General features: G+C 30.3%; 2 protein-coding genes across 2 annotated transcripts in view; one reads left to right on the forward strand and one right to left on the reverse strand.

Annotated features, from left to right (window-relative positions):
- LOC111697400 (glutathione hydrolase proenzyme-like) overlaps positions 1 to 4,016 on the reverse strand; it is an 11,882-nt gene extending 7,866 nt beyond the window's left edge. The window contains exons 1-4 of the mRNA XM_023467412.1: positions 3,951 to 4,016; positions 3,161 to 3,209; positions 2,568 to 2,705; positions 2,196 to 2,259 (exon numbers count right to left, since the gene is read on the reverse strand). Coding sequence (XP_023323180.1) covers positions 2,196 to 2,259; positions 2,568 to 2,705; positions 3,161 to 3,209; positions 3,951 to 4,003 — 304 coding nt within the window. The 5' untranslated portion in view covers positions 4,004 to 4,016. The remainder of the gene's footprint in view (positions 1 to 2,195; positions 2,260 to 2,567; positions 2,706 to 3,160; positions 3,210 to 3,950) is intronic.
- Positions 4,017 to 11,053: 7,037 nt separating this feature from the next.
- On the forward strand, positions 11,054 to 21,636 carry LOC111697427 (transmembrane protein 64). The gene is made up of 10 exons (XM_023467452.1): positions 11,054 to 11,163; positions 12,045 to 12,092; positions 14,485 to 14,579; positions 17,284 to 17,418; positions 17,956 to 18,040; positions 18,526 to 18,609; positions 19,202 to 19,278; positions 19,479 to 19,568; positions 19,843 to 19,917; positions 20,608 to 21,636. The coding sequence occupies exons 1-10, from the start codon at positions 11,143 to 11,145 to the stop codon at positions 20,687 to 20,689; spliced, it is 792 nt and encodes a 263-aa protein (XP_023323220.1). The 5' UTR covers positions 11,054 to 11,142; the 3' UTR covers positions 20,690 to 21,636.
- Positions 21,637 to 21,734: the final 98 nt, after the last annotated feature.

Here is a 21,734-nt window from a genome sequence, read left to right on the forward strand (position 1 = left end):
TTCTTTGTAAACATTTTCGTGATTCAGGAATGCATTCATTGAACTTATAAATACATATTGATTCAGCAAAAGTAGAAATATATTCTCGTTGACTGTAGTAGACTTGACATCTACCATTAGCAAAGGGTGTGAAGTTGTGAACCCATACTCGTTGACTGTAGTAGACTTAGGGATTAGAAATATAAGTTTGTAAACAACTCAATTCCTTTAGACATTCTTATCTAACCGAAGCTTGAAATATAAAAAGTCTACAACACCAGCTTGCAAAGATGTTGAGATTAGAAAATTATAATTTGTGGCGAATTTTTAGTTCTTTTGGTGTTTTTTTTATGCTACTTACAAACTGAGTAAAAAAGCGGCATTAACTTTAGTTTACAAACCACAATGAAAATGTTTTCAGAGTTCATGTTTGCGGTTAAAAAATATCAAATATAGTAAGACAAGTGCTAAAGTTTTTTTAACACAAACAACGCGAAATAAAATTATTTAACATTTTTTTCTTTTAAAAAAATGGATTAAAAAATCAGTTTTTTTCTATTCTAAACATAAAATGCATTTTCCATTTGATAAAATATTGTCGCATTTTAGTAAGTATCTACATTTCTAAATTTTCCAACCTAAAAATGAACCATGCCAACTGAAGTTATGATTTCAAGTAGTCAAATAAGCATGAAACCCAGCAATTGTGTTTGTTCCCAGACCCGTTCCACTTAATAAGTTGATTTTTTTGCAATTAGTAAATCATTTGCTTTATAACAGAAAATGCATATGTAAAATTTCTTAATGTCGTCTTCCTTTTCCAGAGTTTTAGTGGGCTTCATCAAACAATGACAAATCAAAAACCTTTGATGTCCAAGAAACATTTATAAGATTTGAATTTTCACTAATAGCATGTTACAAAAAACTCGTTTACACTTTAGAAAGTTTTTTTTTCAAATTTACTAATCCCTATATCTTTCCAACCCGATGGTTTAAACCTTGTATATTTCAATATTAATGGTCTACGACATCGGGTTGCAAAGATATATTAAATGAAAATTAGAGTTTTTGGCATAAACTTATTTTCTTTAAACTTGAAATGAAAAACCATTAGTCTTTGCTGTCATAATCATCAGTCGAATCTCTTACATTGATATATTAAAGACGTTTTGAAATGTTTTGATTGGCAGAATTATTGTTACACTTTTGAAATTAAAACTCAGCCCTCATAGTCTAACGTTTTATGAACAATATTTTCATCAGACATATATCTAACGTTAGACTAATCAATTTAGTATTCAGAGAAAAGTTATGAAACGTTTTGATTTACAGAATCTTACTCTGTAAAAAAAAATTTTGTTTCCTGATTATTAAAATAATAACCCATTTCTGCAACGTTGAATTTTTCATTATACTATAAGGGAAAACGTTTCAAAACGTTTTCATAAACAGTAATGCATTTTACAGTAATACAACGTTACACTTTAAATAAGTTGAACTTTGAAATAGAAATCCTTTCGTTACGATATTCAATCAAATCACAATTAGTTTTTCAAGCGTTAGACTTTCAAACTCCCCTTGGAAACAAAACATTTCTTTACGTTATGGTCAAAAAAGTTGTAGATATTAGAAAAATAACGTTACATTTCCACAAAACGCTAACGTTGGGGGTATGTTACTCTAACGTTAACGTTTAACGTTAACGTTAGGTATGTGCTCCTATAACGTTCACGTTATATAGAATATATCCAACCATTACACATTAGTGTAACGTAACGTACAAAAACGTACATTTTACGTTACGTTACACTATCGTTGACATCTCTAACACGTACATCAACTGATTAGGGGCAAGTTTCACATGTTTGAACTCTAAGTTATCAACAACAAGCTTGTCAACCAATCTTTCCTGGAAACTAAATTTACTCTAGAAAAGTCAATTTATTTAACTTCGATTTTTTAAACCAAGCTAAGAACATTCCTGTGGTTCTACCGGGTTCCCCAACCAAAATTTGTTCAAATTTCCATAATATAAATCAATTATCATGATTCTTAAATCAACATTTACATTTCTTAAGGCGAAACTTTTATGTTGGATAGCCAACTTTAAACCTATGATTCCCCAGCTTAGCCAAATATCCAACTCAAAAGTTTCAGCCACCGATTCATTAGTATCTAAATAAAAATATGTTTGAAAAAATCCCCCAAAAACCAACCTTGGGACAGGACCCAGGCTCCTATATCTGAACAGTTCTTGTGTCCCGTAACTATGTCTCCGATCTAAAGGAAAGATTTATCAGTCATTTAAAAACTAACGTTTGTTCATGCCATTCAATTCTTGAAACAAAGAAACGAATTGAAAAATCAATCTGAACTTTGTCTTAAATATAAAAGAACAATCTGTTTATTTACAACGGAGGTTTTTTGCCTCAAGCTCAAATTTTCGAATCCCTATATCTTTGCAGTGTGAAGTTGTAAACTCTCGACATTTCAAACTTAGACTTTTTGTATGGCTATAATTGCTTACCATTAAAACAAACTTTAAGAATATCCATTAAAACGAATTATGTCTTAGAAAGTTGTTTTACCTGAACCTGATGTTCTTGGCTGATAATCTTCACAACTAGTGCTATGAAGACGACAACAGCAACAGTACACATCCAGATAATTATACAACGGAGTGCGGCATTGTCACCAAGTGTACAGCATCCAGTTTTTAATCCAGACTTAAAGGGATTGTAAACTTAATTTCAAGTTACTCTCCAGTTTAGTATAAGAGTAGCATGTTTGTTTCACAACGGTACCCTTTAAACCTTTATTTGAGTAACAATAAGAAAGAAGTTATCGTTTTTCTATGCTTAAGTAACTTTTGCAGAAAAAACACAAATAAAATTAGTCAGTAAATAAGAACAAAAACATGAATATCGAATTCAAATTGAATCAAACAGAGCTTTTAAGGATAACGGTGTGATCGGGAATGAAAGGGTTATTTGAAATAACGGCAACTGTCCCTTTAAACACATTCAAGATCAAATTTATTTAATTTAACTACATGTAAAGATATATGTGTTTTTTTAAACAAAAATTTGTTTTCGTCATTTTATTGTTCATCAATCTTTTTTAAAATGCTAAATTTTTTTGAATTAATATTTTTGATTAATGTTTTATATATCTAGCTTACCCTGTACTGTAGTTGGTTATCATTAAGGAAATGAAATTGAGAATCATATCTAAAAAAAATTTTAAATCAAAATTTTTTGTTTTAAAATTTTAAATGTTTTCATAAATGACTTGTTTTCACATCTATAGAGAATATTTAGTTTAACGAGATTATACAAGAATATATTTTGCAGTCTTATAGTCTTTAGCGGGACAATTATAATAAATGATAAGTTTTATAATATTTCGGAAGTATTTCTTTTTGTTTTTGCAATTTTTGGTTCGTTTTTGCACAATTTTTGGTTCGTTTTTGCACAATTTTTGGTTCGTTTTTGCACAATTTTTGGTTCGTTTTTGTACAATTTTTGATTCGTTATTACACACTTTTTCTTTCAATGTCAATATTTGTCATATTGTAAGAAAATCAACTGTTTTTAAAATATTTTATTCTAAACATTAAATTTTCTTTTATCATGTCACATTTTACCCTGATAGAATAGAAGATATAAGCAAAAAACGAAACACAAATTGTGCAAAAATGGACAAGTTTTCTAATAGAAATAAAGATATTTCTAATTTTTTTAAAAATTAGACTTTGACATAATACAGTTTTGAATTATTTGAACTTTATAACAAAAATATTTAAATAATCTAAAACGGAGAACATCTGCCAAACCTAAATTAGACTTTTCAGGAAAAATCAGACCTTTCAGGAAAAATTAGACTTTTCAGGAAAAATTACACTTTTCAGAATCTCTGGTTTTGATAATCTAGAAATTTTAAACTATTGTTATTTAGTATTTCTATATCACCTTCTATTCTCCTTCTGTCTATCTACTAATCTTACACAATCATCATTCTTCATTTTTAATCTGAAAACAACTATATTTTTTTCTAGCTTGAGAACCCAGCGCTGCCCGGGGTAACTCATAGTTACTCCTAATCTAAAAGGGTGTAGATTTATATGTCTTAACAAAGCTATCATTTGTTTCTAAAATACTTTAACCTATGTAGCAAATAGAGAAAAAGCGGAAAATACGTTTAGCTACCTTGATCTCAATCCGGGTAAACCAGGCCTCTACCAAATGATTGGCCATCTTATCGGAGTGTCCTCCGCCAAAAAGAATATTAAACCGGTTTTTTGAAATCAACGCTATGGAAAATAAGATGCAGCTGAATACGAAACCTCCAGCATTAAATAAGGCCCAACGGTAGCTTAGACCCGAGCAGTATTTTCCCGAATTTTTTAATCGCGGGCTCAGAAATCGTTTACTTGCATTTAACATAGATTAATTTCTACTACGATTTAACACCAACTCAATTTATCTGTTTAAAAATTCTCCCTTACACCACAACCATACAAGTTAGAGGTCTTATTTTTTTAATGAGCAGGCCTTGAAAAGTCGAACTAGAGAAATGTATCACACTCCTCTTTCTCAATTCTAAGGGCATAATCATTGAGGGAACACCCCTTCTTCCCCTTCCCATCTATATTAGAGAAAAATACCCAATTTGTGAATTATGACAGGGTTAAAGAGTACGGTTGACTCGTGTACACTGTACAGGGCATCTCAATAAATGAGGAGTCACCTTGAAATGAAATTTTAGGAAAATTGGACAAGGTATCCGGGAGTAAAGATCAGACCTACCAAACAAAGCACAAACAAAAAAACCCAGAAAAATAGAGATTACTATTTTAAAAGAATAGGAAGTCCACCTTCACTAGAATTACTAATACTAATAAAAAGAATGGGCTTATTTTTAAACAGTTCAAAGTTAAAAATGGCGCCGCACATAGATTCAGCCTGCTTGTAAAAAGTCTCATCAATTTTTAATATAGGGTCGACTTGGGCATTGATTTTGCCGACATCTAGCTCACTTCTACTTTTCTGAAACCCTTTACAAGTTTACATGTTGGCACTATAAAGCACTTGTTGTTAGCTTTAAAGAAGTAATTGGCAAAGTTCTCAAAGATTTTTGCTTGAGAGCGTGAGACCTAATCACAGTGTCCGTTATCAGGACGAACAGTCGTATTTAAACCCCAAAACACGTTCACTACTATAACTTTCACAATATGTAAATATATAACGGTCGGATATAATAAAAACAACGCAAAGTCGTTCTGAATCAAATGAGCAATTGTCTTGTTTTATGTTTTTGTTTTGGAGAAACCGTATTGAACAGCTGATATTAAAGGTATGGAGTTTATACTGTATAGGCTGTATGGAGAATGGTTAGGATGGTTTCTTACTTGCTGCCTGTATAGTGTATAGTGTATAGACTTACCCTGTATCCAAGCAGTATACGCACCATTTACAAAATAATGGAGTAGGGTTGTCACTTGTCAATGTAACCCCCCCCCCTTACCCTCGTCATAACTGCAATCTTTAGCAAATTTATCTTTTTCTTCACAGTTGATATTTTCCAGACAGTTTTTCCGTGTCCAGCCTTTATTATATCTATTTATCTGTTTATCTATCTATCTATCTATATAATCTATCTATCTATCTATCTATCTATCTATCTATCTATCTATTTATCTATCTATCTATCTCTCTATCTATCTATTTATCTATCTATCTATCCATCTATCCATCTATCCAAATCTATCTATCTATCTATCTATCTATCTATCTATCTATCTATTTATCTATCTACCTATCTATCTATCTATCTATTTATCTATCTATCTATTTATCTATCTATCTATCCATCTATCCATCTTTCTACCTATCTATCCATCTATCTACTTATCTATCCTTATATCAATCTATCTAAACGAATGAGTTGAAGATCGTCTGATAGAACTGATTAGTTCTGATGCCTAATAGACAAACGAGGGATATTGAGTTGTACCTGGATTGATACGGGTTTGAGAAACCTTAATGGATTAGGGCATTTACTACACTCATCTATCTATCTCTCTGTCTATCTATCTATCTCTCTATCTATCTATCTATCTATCTATCTATCTATCTATCTATCTATCTATCGATCTATCTATCTATCTATCTATCTATCTATCTAGTATCTGTCTATCTATCATGTCTGCCTAACTATCTATCTATCATATTTGCCTAGGCACACCTGGCTTGTAGTAATTATTAACTACCTGCCTGCCTTCCTCTTCCTTCTTAACAAATATATGAAAACAAATAGAGAAATTATCTAATATTTTCATTCTCACAAATTGTATTGTGGTTTAAGATTAGGTACAAAGGACGTATATGTAGTTCTAGTAAAAGATAGATAGATACCAAGAAAGATAGATAGATAAATAGATAGATTGATAGATAGATATATAGATAGATAGATAGATAGATAGAAATAAAGTTCCGGCACCGAAACTTTAGTTATACAAAAGATAGTGTGGTTCAAACATCAAATGTACAGTGAACTAAACTTATTTACGACAATATCTATACACGTCACGCTAAACTAAATATTGCTTATTATGTCAAAATTTATAAATATCACATTTGTATGTAATATTTATCATTTTACAAACTCTCATATATATAATATATACAGAGAGAATCAGAAAGTTTTCGAAAACCTAAAAAACGTTATTTTATATGTTTAATGGATTTTAAAATCTAAATTTTGCTGAAATTGATCAAAAAAGTTTTAAAAGGCTGCATAACTCTTAATTGCTGTAGATATTGCAGTAATCACAGAAAGAGAGAAAATTAATTTCACTTTCTAATTTTTATTTAGAATTGAAGGAAGTCATTTGACGCCACTAGACTTTTTGTGTAAAGAAGGGGGGGGGGCAAAAATACAAATTCGTGATATTTTTGGTAAAAATAAAATCGATAGTTAATAAAATGTTTTTAAATGAATCTCAATACACATGAAAATAAGAAATTAACGTTGTTTTTAATTCTTGCTGATTAAGAAAATCAGAAAAGTTGAAAAATAAAATCCTAACACCTTAAACAACTTGCACAATTGATCTACTATTTTGTTTTGCGATCCAACAAAACAATTGATCAAATTGTTTAATGAGACAATTGATCTACTAGTTTGTTCTATGATCTAAAAATATAATAGATTTCAATTGTTTTATGATCTGTATTGACAATTGATTCAGCTGTTAAACAGTTAAATGATCTTAATAAACAGTTGATCCAGCTGTTTTCCGATCTATATGGACAATTGATCCCGTTGTTAAATGATCTATATGGACAATTGATCCAGTTGTTAAATGACCTATATGGGCAATTGATCCAGTTGTTAAATGATCTATATGGACAATTGATCCAGTTGTTAAATGATCTATATGGACAATTGATCCAGTTGTTAAATGATCTATATGGGCAATTGATCCAGTTGTTAAATGATCTATATGGACAATTGATCCAGTTGTTAAATGATCTATATGGACAATTGATCCATTTGTTTAATGATCTATTTATAGACAATTGATATATTTGTTTCATGATCAATATAGACAATTGATCGAGTTTTTTGATGATCTATAGACTGTACGACCTTTATGGACATTTTGCTCAAATTATCAGGGTTTACCTTGTCAATGTTATTGCAATATTGTGTAGCCCTGGAAATAAAAGTCTAAACCGTTAAAGCACTTGGTTCTTATTTTGGTTTCGTAAAAGCAAATATGTCATTTAATTTTAACCCTATCCATTTAATTTTAACCCTATCCATTTAATTTTAACCCTATCCATTTAATTTTAACCCTATCCATTTAATTTTAACCCTATCCATTTAATTTTAACCCTATCCATTTAATTTTAACCCTATCCATTTAATTTTAACCCTATCCATTTAATTTTAACCCTATCCATTTAATTTTAACCCTATCCATTTAATTTTAACCCTATCCATTTAATTTTAACCCTATCCATTTAATTTTAACCCAACAAGAGTGCTAAAATTTCTTCACTTTTTCAACTTCATAATTGAGCACATATTTTCCCCAAATAATATTTTTTTAATGCCTAGTCAAAAGTATCATGTGTCACATGTAAATATTTGTGAAACAGAAAATAAATATTTTTAAAACATTTTCTGACGTACTTTTTGATAAACCTCCATATAACCATTAATGGTAGAGCCTTGGGGGTCTAATTTTTTTATGAGCGGTCCTTTAAAGGTTGTACTCTCACATATTGATTGAAGCCAGGAAATAACCAGTTTTAAAGAAAAATAGATATAACCAGTTTTGAAGAAAAATAAATGTAACCGGTTTTGAAGAAAACTAGATATAACCAGTTTTGTATTGATAAATAATTAAATTATTTTAAAGTAACAAATTGCATTCACTAAAGACTAAAGAGAGACAAAATATAAATTTTGAAGAAACCAAATATAGGGAAGGATGAAAAACAAATTTAAAAAAAACAATAAAACAATTTTTTGAAATATTTGAATTAATTCATTACAAAGTTTTTTTTAAACCTCTCAAGAAATTGTTACAAAGTAAAATTTAATAGCTATAAGCTTTGAAAAAAAAAATTACAGTTTTTGTAATTCATGGATTTCTACTCTTAAAACTCGAAAAATTTTGAAATCATTAATGTTAAATAATAAATGAAGGAATGTAAGGATTTAACCAGTTGAGATTACAGATTGAGGGGATATATTTAATAATTCCCATATCTTTGTAACGTTTACAATATCAAAGGTCTATGATCTTTCAAAGATGTAAGAATTATAAAGTTAAAAGAACAGAAAAAAGCAAATATATAAAGAATTCTTTATAATTTAACGGCAATCCACATTTTGCCAATTACTTCTTTTAAACTAAAGAAAGCAACTCGCGCGCTGTGGCCCTTAAAATTTACATATCTAGGGCTACAAAATATACAAGTGAGTTATTTATCTTAAACCAATGGCCAAGGAGCTGCGACACTTCAAAGTTATCCGGTCTCCAAAATTAATGCAAAATTTGCATAGTTCTCTAGATCTCTGTGTTGGTTAGAAGAAGAGCATATAAGCTTAAATCTTATTAATATATACTAATATATATAAAATGAACTATACTTCCTAAGAGAGTTATTAAAAGTGTAAAAACGTTTCTTTGTTTTAAAGTTTTTAAAAATTTATTATAAATAATTTATTTTTTGTCCTTGTTGTTTATAGTTATGTAACTATATGTTAATTAATAATGTCATAAATGAAATAAAGTACACAGAAACTCCCTCCCCCCTCCTTTATTTGTGTACATATAACAGAGGAAATAAGTTTTTGCCACAGACTCTTTTTCCGATATCTTAGCAACCCGATGCCGTGGACTTTTGATATTTCAAACCTTGAATTCTGTTAGATCATATATACCCTTCTTTCACGTACCTCTGCTCCTTTAGTAAACGTAAATCTAACCTATATAAAGCATAACGTTTGACCGCGTCAACCTTGTTGCACCGGCTAGTCCTGTCCATAGAGTTGGGTACAGTACAAACTGGGACCGGAAAGGTTGACCCGGCTTGGAAATTCAAATGTACTACGGCTGCCCGTGATTTAATTATAGTTCGGTCTTTATCCCAGCAAACTTGGACTTTTGATCACAATTTGACATTAAACATGCATTTTTCGCATTTTTCTTTATACTTTTTTTTTGTCGGCTTATACCTATTTAAAAAAGGGTATAAAAAGACAACTGCGTAAGCTTAAATATTGTTGAGTTATTGACCAAAACGGGATTAAATTAAAAAAGCTATTGCCCTGGATAAGTCCGGGGTGATTAGTCTAAGTTTGAAATATCATCGGTTTACTATTAAACCATCAGATTGCAAAGATATAAGGATTAGGAAATTTGAATTTGTGGCAAAAACTCAATTCCTTTTTAAGAATAAAAAATAAAATGGGCTCATATCAAGCGGACGAATAGCATTAAACAAAACAAGGTGTTATTTTTTCATATCAAGAAACTAACTTTTTCATACTTTTTATGTTCTGTTTCTAATGTAACATCGGAATGTCTATTCGTAAATTAATAAGTAGTTTGACGTTCGGTATCTGCAATTCCGTCTTAACACCAAAGGAATTAAGTCTTTGAATCCCTATATCTTTGCAAACCAATGTTGTAGGCCTTAGATATTTCAAACTATGACAGATCAAATAATCGAAATGCGAAATATCAAATGTTTACATCATCAGGTTGCAAAGATATGGGGATTAACAAATTTGTGGCAAAGACTCAATTCCTTTGTTTACATACGAACAGTTTATTTCTTAAATTTTTTCAGGGTTCAAATTTTTTTAAATCTTAACAATTTCGCTTTTCCCTTTTTCAGTTGTAAAATTATTGTCTCTGGAAAACGTTACAAATAAATAAATCATTTTATTTACTAAACACGTGTTATATATCTACATATTAAACACGTGTTATATATCACATATTAAATATAATTAGGTAATTAGTCAGTTACTTTCATACTGCAAAGAAACTAATTAATTTTGGAATATATATAATGTCAATTTGAATCCTGCAGCAGCTTATGTGTTCTTTGGGCTGACAACTTAAATATTAATCCAATTAAATCTAAGCGATTCTACATTTAACTTAAGGGCATGTCCGATTCACAATAGTACCCTAGAAACCTAAATCTGATTAATAATGTTATTTCTGCAGCTTAAATTAATGTTAAAATATGTTAATGTCTCTATTGTTTCTGAAGAAAGAAATTCTCAAGTCACATAAAATAATCAGTTTTCAAAAACAAAAACATGAGCTAATCTAATTTATATTTTAAACAAAGATTTTATGGGTACCGTTGTGAATCAGACATGCCACTCTATCAACATAGGATCACTTGATTACGTTAACACTCCCTTTAAGAAAATTATATTTACAGTCCCTTTAAGTTTACTTTTACAGTGTAAATTTTTATACCTGTAATTGCCAGCAAACATAAAACATCTGTATAGACACATAATCAATATTAAATCATTATTTCAGATTTTCTTAAACAAAATACAATGCAACCGTGACAAGAATTAAAAAAAAATAAAAAAATTTCCCCCAAAATCCAAAAAATGGAAGACGACAAAATTAAGGTATATTGAAACATAATTTGACTAAAATGTTTTAATTGTTATAATTCTCCATTGAACAAAGTCGTTAACTTGCTAAAGGTGTTACCAGTGACAAGCAACTTGACAAAAAATAATTTATAAATTTCAACAGATTTGTGACCTCATACACGTTGTCAGCTTGTCAACTCACAAATTTTGTTAGCTTGTCAGCTACCGTGTTGTCAGTAAAATACACGTTGTCAGCTTTTCAGCTAACAATGTTGTCAGCATAATTCACGTTGTCAGCTTGTCAGCTATTATGTGTTGTCAGTAAATTACACGTTTTTCAGCTATTCAGCTAAAGTGTTTTCAGCATAATGCACGTTTTTCAGCTAATCAGCTAACAGTGTTTTTAGCATAATACACGTTGTCAGCTTCTCAGCTTACAGTGTTGTCAGTATTTTATATGTTGTCAGCTAGACAGCGAACAGTTTTGTTAGTACATTACACGTTGTCAGCTATTTTTCTAACAGTGTTGTCAGCATAATATTAAATTTTTTCAGCTTGTCAGCCAACAGTGTTGTCAGCTTTTCAACTAACATGGTTGTAAGCATAATACACGTTGTGAGCTTGATAGCTACATTGTTGTCAGCGTATTACATGATACCAGCTTGTAAGCTTACAGTATTGTCAGCATAGCAAACGTTGTCAGATTGTAATCTGACAGTGTTGTCAGCATAATACACATTGTCAGCTTGTCAGCTAACCGTGTTGTCAGAAAGCTATCAGCGACAAATTAACTATTAAAGTCTTCAAACAAGCAACTATCTATAATTTGAAAGCTTTGACATGCAGTGTATATTATTAATTAAAGTTCTTAAAGTAGTTTTCTAAAACTTAATTTTTCCTTTTGTCATTTCTAGATTTTGGAGGATGAGAGTTTTAACGAGATTTCACCTCAAGATAATCAGGTAAAATTTTTTTAATGAGACATTACACATGGGCCCAAGGCCGTTTAATTAGTCATTAAAACTGGGCCGTTTTAAGCTTAGAAATTTAACAATAACTCGGGTCGTTTTAGACCAAGAATTGTGCATTGGCTGTTTCAACCTAGTAATCAAATAGTCGTGTCAGACCAAAAGAATTTCACTTGGCCCGTTCTAAATAATGCATTAAAGCTGGTATAGTCTTTTATGCGGAGTCCATTAGCGCCTGATCCAGTGGTCAGTCATGTGATTGTTGTCTAGTAAGTACCAATAGAAATTGCATTGCAGTAACATCTATTTATCTATCTATCTTATCATTCAATTAGATTTAAATCCGTGTACCGGCGCTATCCACTACTAAATGGAAATATTTACTTCTACTGAAACTATAGTGGGCTACCAGGCATTAAACCATGGGGCTATTTTCATTGGGACGTTTACATTAAACCCAGGGCGTTAAAAACATAGAATTTAACATGGGCTGATTTAGACTGAGATTAAACATGGGCCGGTTTAGACTGAGATTAAACATGGGCCGATTTAGACTGAGATTAAACATGGGCCGATTCAGACTGAGATTAAACATGGGCCGATTTAGACTGAGATTAAACATGGGCCGATTTAGACTGAGATTAAACATGGGCCGATTTAGACTGAGATTAAACATGGGCCGGTTTAGACTGAGATTAAAACATGGGCCGGTTTAGGACGGGGGGATTTTTGGTAATGTCAATTTAGTAATGACAATTTGGTAATGACAATTTGGTAAGGTGACAATTTGGTAACGACAATTTGGTAATGACAATTTGGTAAGCTCACAAAAGTGACAATTTGGTAATGACAAATTGGTAACGTCATAAAAGTGACAATTTGGTAATGACAATATGGTAACTATAACAAAAAAGTGACAATTTTGTAATGAAATTTTGGTAACTACAAAAAAGTGACAATTTGTTGATAAATGTTAAATTTAATTCAATTTAATGTTTAATAATTTGCTGTTTCTCACATTATTTAGGGTTAGGTTAGGTTAAGACAATTTCTGGGCCGAGCGCTGCGGCTAGGATGGGCTAGGGGGCCGAGCGCTGCGGCCTATTAAAAGTTAAATAATGTGCTGTTTCTCACATTATTTTGGGTTAGGTTAGGTTAAGACAATTTATGGGCCAAGCGCTGCGGCTAGGATGGGCTAGGGGGCCGAGCGCTGCGGCCTATTAAAAGTTTAATAATGTGCTGTTTCTCTCATTATTTTGGGTTAGGTTAGGTTAAGACAATTTATGGGCCAAGCGCTGCGGCTAGGATGGGCTAGGGGCCAAGCACTGCATCCTTTTAAATGTTAAATGTTGATTATAAAAGGGACAGTTTGGTAATTACATATAAAAAGTAACATTAATAACTTCCTAACATTGACATACATAAAGTCCGTTCTTGTTGTAGTATTTAAATCCTTCTGAATCTTGTAACATTTTGTCACCCCTAGAAGGGGTGATGAATAAGTAATTCATGATCCAAGTCTCCTCTTCTTGCAGTATATGACACAAGTGCAGGTTGAAACGTGGATTTTAGAAAATATTGCGAATTTTACAATTATTTTTGGCGCATTTCTTTTGTGCAGAAATAAAAGATTCCTAGAATCAATTATCTTCAATTGAATATAAAACTAATAATTAAACAATTTTACATAATGTCACTTTTATTTCGTTTACCAAATTGTCCCTTTTATGACGTTACCATATTTTTATTACCAAATTGTCACTTTTTTGTTGTTACCAATTTGTCATTACCAAATTGTCACTTTTGTGAGCTTACCAAATTGTCATTACCAAATTGTCGTTACCAAATTGTCACCTTACCAAATTGTCATTACCAAAATGTCATTACCAAATTGTCATTACCAAATTGTCATTACCAAATTGTCATTACCAAATTGTCATTACCAAATTGTCATTACCAAATTGACATTACCAAAAATCCGCCCATCCGGTTTAGACTGAGATTTAAACATGGACCGGTTTAGACTGAGATTAAACATGAACCGGTTTAAACTGAGACTAAACATAGGCCGGTTTAGACTGAGATTAAACATGGGCCAGTTTAGATTGAGATTAAACATGGGCCGTATTTTTAAAACGTGGATTGAGCATGGACATTTTTAACCATGTTTCGTTTAACCTAGAGTAAACTAGAGGCGTTTAAATCTATAGCATAACCCTAGACTGTTTCAAACCTAGAATTAAACCTGAGCCAAAATTTGACAAGAATAAATAGGTCGTTATTACAGTGTTATCCCTTGAGGGTAACCCTGTATATAAAAAAACTGTGATTGTTGTTCTAAAAATTAGATTCAAAGATTTTCTAATAAAAGTTAAAATAATTTCAGATCTGTGAAGAGAAAATAAGCGAAAACAAGTTTTTAAAAACTGTGACAACAGTTCTATTCGTTTTCCTCAGTATATTCTCAATGTACCTTTTCAGGTTAGAATACAAACTAAAGGAATTCAGTCTTGGCCACAAACTCTAATTTTCTAATCCATTATATTTACAACCCGATTTCGTTGACCTTTGAAATTTCAAACTTTCGTTTTTGGTAGATCAAAAAGTCTAAGTTTGAAATAATAAAGGTCTACACCATCAGGTTGCAAAGATTTAGGTATTAAAACAATTGAGTTTGCGGCAAATACTCATTTTCTTAACATATTTTTAATTCTTAGATTTGTAAACGTAATTTCAAGTTGACCCTCCATTGATAACCGGTACCCTATAATGCTTTGTCTGCATCAAGAATGAATTAGATATCAATGTATTTGTCTTTGAAAACTATTTATTTATATTTGTGGCTTCTATGCAAAAGTGATTTGGGTATATTTTGCTGGAAATACAATTGAGAAATTATCAAAATTAAACATGTTTCAATCTAGAAAAATGTCAATTTCTTCCCATTGCTGATCAGATTCAGGTTTCGCCGTTTTGGTATATAGAGAGGTTTTCACAAACAAAATCAGTTTGAAACAATAAAAAAATGTTGATTTTACCAACTACTGAATCTAATTACAAAAAGTATAGTTAACGGAATTTTTTGTATTGATTTTGCATTTGTTATATATTTGTTATATATTTACGGCGAAAAGCACGTTTCTCAATCTTGTATCACGAAATAATTTGAATAAAGTTTTCACTCAAACAACACACTTAAAAATCGTAGAAATCTATTTAATAAAACAAGACATTCGTAAATATATGTTGCCTATAGCCGCCAAACAGCTGGACCGATTGGGCTGAATTTTTTTGTGGACACTCATGGGTGGCCGGGGGATGTTAAAGGCTGAAATTGTTTTCTTTTTTTAAGTAAAAGAAAAAATTTTACGTGCAACGCCCTTCATTTAGTGCAGTTTTGAAATCAAAAACATTCGTAATTTTATTCTAAAATATTTTGTTTTAACTCAACACCCCTCTGTTCAGGGTTCTCTATTCTCCATTTTATGAAAGAATATTCACATATTATTATTCTTCGAAAAGTTTCCTGAAGTTTTTTGAAAGGTGTAAAAAACTCAGTGGTGTTAATGTTTGTTTATATTTCTCCCAGAAACTGCAGTACACATTTCTAACAAAAAAATGAGAGTTAAGGCGTTTTGTATGTCCTTGTTTATTACGATCTATCACGATTCGTTTCATATTATGCGACCTTGCAGTTGTAAAGTTTCAAATTTCATGATCAAAATGAATTTCAAGATCCCTTAGTTTATACATGCTACAATGCTACAATGCTAATCACAAAACCTTTTTCTGATCTAGGATTAATGATATATTTCCTTATTTTCTGATATAGGATTAAGGATATATTTCCTTATTTTCTGATGTAAGATTAATGATATATTTCCTTATTTTCTGATGTAGGATTAATGATATATTTCCTTATTTTCTGATGTAGGATTAATGATATATTTCCTTATTTTTCTGATGTAGGATTAATGATATATTTCCTTATTTTCTGATGTAGGATTAATGATATATTTCCTTATTTTTCTGATGTAGGATTAATGTTATATTTCCTTATTTTCTGATGTAGGATTAATGATATATTTCCTTATTTTCTGATGTAGGATTAATGATATATTTGTTTATTTTTCTGATGTAGGACTAATGATATATTTCCTTATTTTCTGATGTAGGATTAATGATATATTTTCTTATTTTTCTGATGTAGGATTAATGATATATTTCCTTATTTTCTGATGTAGGATTAATGATATATTTCCTTATTTTCTGATGTAGGACTAATGATATATTCCCTTGTTTTCTGATGTAGGATTAATGATATATTTTCTTATTTTTCTGATGTAGGATTGATGATATATTTCCTTATTTTCTAATGTAGGATTAATGATATATTTCCTTATTTTCTGATGTAGGATTAATGATATATTTCCTTATTTTTCTGATGTAGGATTAATGATATATTTCCTTATTTTCTGATGTAGGATTAATGATATATTCCCTTGTTTTCTGATGTAGGATTAATGATATATTCCCTTGTTTTCTGATGTAGGATTAATGATATATTTCCTTATTTTTCTGATGTAGGATTAATGATATATTTCCTTATTTTCTGATGTAGGATTAATGATATATTTCCTTATTTTCTGATGTAGGATTAATGATATATTTCCTTATTTTCTGATGTAGGATTAATGATATATTTCTTTATTTTTCTGATGTAGGATTAATGATATATTTCCTTATTTTCTGATGTAGGATTAATGATATATTTCCTTATTTTCTGATCTAGGATTAATGACATATTTCCTTTTTTTCTAATGTAGGATTAATGATATATTTCCTTATTTTCTGAAAACTGTAGACATTGAAGGCAATTTACAAAATTTCAACCTTTTTTAGATAGAAAAATGACGATATCTTAACCTTATTGTTATTCAGATAAATTTTGAAGGCCGGGTATTGTTGCAAGTCGGACACATGCCACTTGATACAGTGGTAGGCGATTATAGCAATACAATGAAGACGACTTTTTTGTCGTCTTCGTAGTATTGATATAATCGCCTACCACGGCTTTCTTAAAATCCCCTTTAATAATCAAGTTTGCAACTTTCCCCGGAAGGTCACAATTGAAATTATGTCAACCGTCTCTTTAAATATAATAAAATAATATTTTGGTGTTTAGAGATTATATTCATGCTGTGTTGGTGTGGGTTGAACAGGAGCCGCCCTGGTTAATAGTTTTTATATTCACCTTGCTCTTTACCCTGGTATCCTTACCCCTAGCCTGGGGGTATATTGTTATAAATATGGCAGCAGGGTAGGTAGTCTTTCATACTTTCATCCTTTCATTCTTTTATCCTTTCATCCTTTCATTCTTTCATACTTTCATCCTTTCATTCTTTCATACTTTCATCCTTTCATACTTTCATTCTTTCATTCTTTCATTCTTTCATCCTTTCATCCTTTCATCCTTTCATCCTTTCATTCTTTCATACTTTCATCCTTTCATCCTTTCATTCTTTCATCCTTTCAAACTTTTATCCTTTCATCTTTTCATTCTTTCATTCTTTCATTCTTTCATTCTTTCATCCTGTACATCTTTCGTACTGTATTACCTCCTTGTTTATATTATAGATATTTGTTTGGAGTACTGTATGGACTCCTTGTTTCTATTTTAGATATTTGTTTGGAGTACTGTATGGACTCCTTGTTTCTATTGTAGATATTTGTTTGGAGTACTGTATGGACTCCTTGTTTATATTGTAGATATTTGTTTGGAATACTGTATGGACTACTTGTTTCTATTTTATATATTTGTTTGGAGTATTGTATGGACTCCTTGTTTCTATTGTAGATATTTGTTTGGAGTTCTGTATGGACTCCTTGTTACCATTGTAAGCGCTACTCTGGGCGTCGTCTTTGCACATTATTTGATTAAGGTAAACTTCAGTACTTTTATATTTAAAGAAACTGTAAGCGTAACTTTAAGCTACCCTCCATGTAAAGATGGCAATGTCCGATTGACACCAGTATATTTGAAACTTTTACTTGATGTGGAAAATACAGCTTTAGGGTAAAAATGTTTATTTCTGATAATTCATATATATTTTTTCTGCACTAGAAATGCGTAAGTCACTTTTGTAATGAACCCACAATTGAAAATAATCAGTTTTCAAAATCCAAGTATTTAGGGTACTGTTGCGAATCAGGCATTACCATTTTCACATGGAGGTTTATTTTAAGTTTAAATTAACTTTTGAAAGGTTGTCCGATAGGAGACTGCTTTTCAATAAAAACAAATAAAAACCATAAAAAAAAACTAAAAAAGTTCAAAGTAAGATTTTAAGTTTTTATTACAATCCATTAATCATACTTGGAATAGCGTAATTAGATTTTTATATTAAGTTTAAAATTTTTTCTTTAGTTTTTTTTTTCTGGTTTTGTTCGAAAACTGATGAACAGTTCAGAATATTCTAAAGCTTTGCTCACCGTTCTTTCCGGTTCTCAGGTAATCAAAGTTTTCAATATTTATTAATATTTTTAATTTTTTCCGCCATTCCTTATTAAGTGAGAAATATTTTGTTATCTCACACGTCACACTACAGTTCATAAATATAAAAGTACTATTGTCGTTTTGTGCATGTCATATTTGGATAGAGGAAGCTGAGAAAACATCTTTTGTGTTTTAAATCTCTGAATACAAGGCTTTAGAGGTTAAGAATTGTCGTTAGAGGAATTTCTTTGAAATCAACCAATAAGAGCTTCGATATTGATATTTTTAGAAATTGAGCCTTTGCCCCAAATTGTGATTTTTTAATCCCTATATCTGAAGAACACAATGTTATATTTCATACTAAAGTTTTAAATGTCAAAGGTTTACGCCATCAGGTTGCAAAGATATAGACATAAGAATATTTTATTTTGTGACAAAGCCTATTTTTTGTGGTTACAATTTGTGTTAACCAGAATTAAGCCGTTGATAACAAGCCACACTCCACTAAACCCCATTATTTCTTCGGTTGAGATGGTGACGCAATATCAAAATCAAAAGTTTAGCCCTCTCTCTGGCTTAAATAATTATAAAATTTAAATACTTTCAGGCATTTAAACTAGTTGCTTTAAGCCGATTAACCCCTGTTCCTCATGGTCTCCAAAACTCCATTTTTGCGGTCTCCAAGTTAGTTATACTTTATTTCTTTTATATTAATTTAAATTTCTTTAAAATATTTTTATGTTTTAAAATAAAAAAAATATTCCTTGTAAATAAATGTGGATAATTTTTATAATTATAAATGTCAGCTTTTTGACAGTAAATGTTATAAAAGTTTGCTTTTTATTTTAAGAAAATGCAGTTTTAAGACTAAAGTTTTTTTTCAGTCTATCCGTATCAAAGTACGTTGTGTCAAGTATGTTGGGTCTACTTCCAAGCCAAATTATTAATGCATATATTGGGTCTACACTTAGAAGGTAATAATGATGATGATATAGTAAAAGTAATCAAAATGATAATGATAGTAATAATAATAATAATGATGTTGGTATATTAAAAGTAATCATAATGATAATGATAATGATAATAATAATAATAATAATAATAATAATAATAATAATAATAATGATGATGATGATACAGTAAAAGTAATGATAACTATATTGATAATAATAATAATAATGATGATGGTGATGATGATGATGATGATGATGATGATGATGATGATGATGTCATAAAAACTGTTATTAGTATGGAGGAGGTTCTATATTCTGAAGAAACTGTATGGAAAGGTTGGATACTTCTAGGTGTACAACTTATACTTAGGTAAACAAACAAATGTAAAAAGCAATTGTAAACAAACAAACGCAAACAAACAAATGTAAAAAAAAACAAAGTAAACAAACAAATGTAAACATACAATGGGAAACAAACAAATGTAAACAAAAAAATGTTAACAAAAAAATGTAAAAATATACGTGGAAACAACCCAATTTAAACAAATAAATAGATTCCTTTTTTTCTGGACATTTTTTATTAAAACACTATTTACTTACAAAATACTAGAGTGGAACCCATGCAACTGTGGACAGGGAAGACGACTGTTAGACTCAAGTTATGATTCTAGTTTGATCGAATAAACATGAAAAACGGCAAATGTTTAGTTTAGACTGTTGCAGTGCAGTACACAGACCTATATTGAAAGCACATTTTCCTTTAGAGTACAAGATGTACACATTTTTATGTGTCCCACTGTATACATAAAGTCTTGAGATAGGATTTATTAATTACAGTGGTCGGCGATTATATCAATACAGTTAAGACGACTTTTTATTATTTATTATTTTATTATTGCTTTGATCCCTAAATTCAAATTACAAGTTTGCATAACTTCTTGTTGTTTATATTTTAATGTGTCTCTACTGTTTGAAAGATTGATAGAAATAAAAAATAGAAGCAGAAAGTCGTCTTCATTATATTGATATAAATGACTACTGTATATTGTTTCTATTCTAGTTTACTGGTTGGTCTCTTCATTGTACGACGAGCAAAGATTGAGCTGAATGCAAGTTTGCTCACAGAAAATGAAAGTGCTTGAATATCTTGTTCGATCAGTGGTTTTTCCATTTCATTTAAATGAAACAAATCTTAAAAGAACAGTTCATGTTTAATCATGAATTCCCCTTAAAAAGAACTTTTACGCGTTCAGTGTATGCCGTATAACATGGTATATGTCCCAAGTAATGCACGTTGCACATTGCATATCTGCATTTTAGAATATAAAAACATTTTTTAAATATGGGGAAAATCCTAGAAATGCTCCATTAAGGTCTTCAGAGGTTTCAACTTTTGATAATGAGATAGCGCTGATCTGTAAATTTTAACCTTAAGCGATTCAGATCTTAATCAATAATGAACAGCTGACATTTTCGATTGATCTTTCATAGCTGGGAGAAGTTATAATTGTGGCTTGACGTCTGCAATATTTTCAGAGATTGATCTGGAACAAAATATACGGATTTGCGCTTTTTGTAGGGATTAACATTCCAAAAGTTATGACCTCTTTTCAAAAAATTGTGATGCAACCAGTTACATTTGTAATTGAATTAAATATATGAGAAAAAGCAAGCATACTATCTTTGTATAATTTTTTTATATTTGAAACCTTAACTAACTGTATTTATGTTATTTACTTATTTGTGATTGTTTATATGTCTTAGTTGCCATATGATGCCTTCTAAATCTATATATTTATGTAAATTAACAGATATTTGAGCTTTTGTGTTGAGAATCGTTAATCTTGAACGCTTTCATTTGGATTTAAAATTGAGAACCAACGCCTGTTTATTTACTTTATTTAGTATTCCTGCAGAGATTAACCATCACTGGATATCAAAGAGGAATACAATTAATCCATAAGTCTAAATTAAATGGAGATCAATGCTTAATCCTGAGATTCATAACACAAACGTTCAGACTTTAGAAAAAAATTTTAATTATAATACTATTTATATATTTTTATTTTAATAAATACCCACATTTCAATCTTTCTGATTTCAAGATTGTTAGCCGTTAGGGGAATGTTAAGATATTCATAAATATGTACGTATATATATATATGTACAGATATATGTACACAGATA

This window comes from Eurytemora carolleeae, unplaced genomic scaffold (assembly GCF_000591075.1).
Source record: "Eurytemora carolleeae unplaced genomic scaffold, Eaff_2.0 scaffold197, whole genome shotgun sequence".
NCBI classification, from domain to species: domain Eukaryota; kingdom Metazoa; phylum Arthropoda; class Copepoda; order Calanoida; family Temoridae; genus Eurytemora; species Eurytemora carolleeae.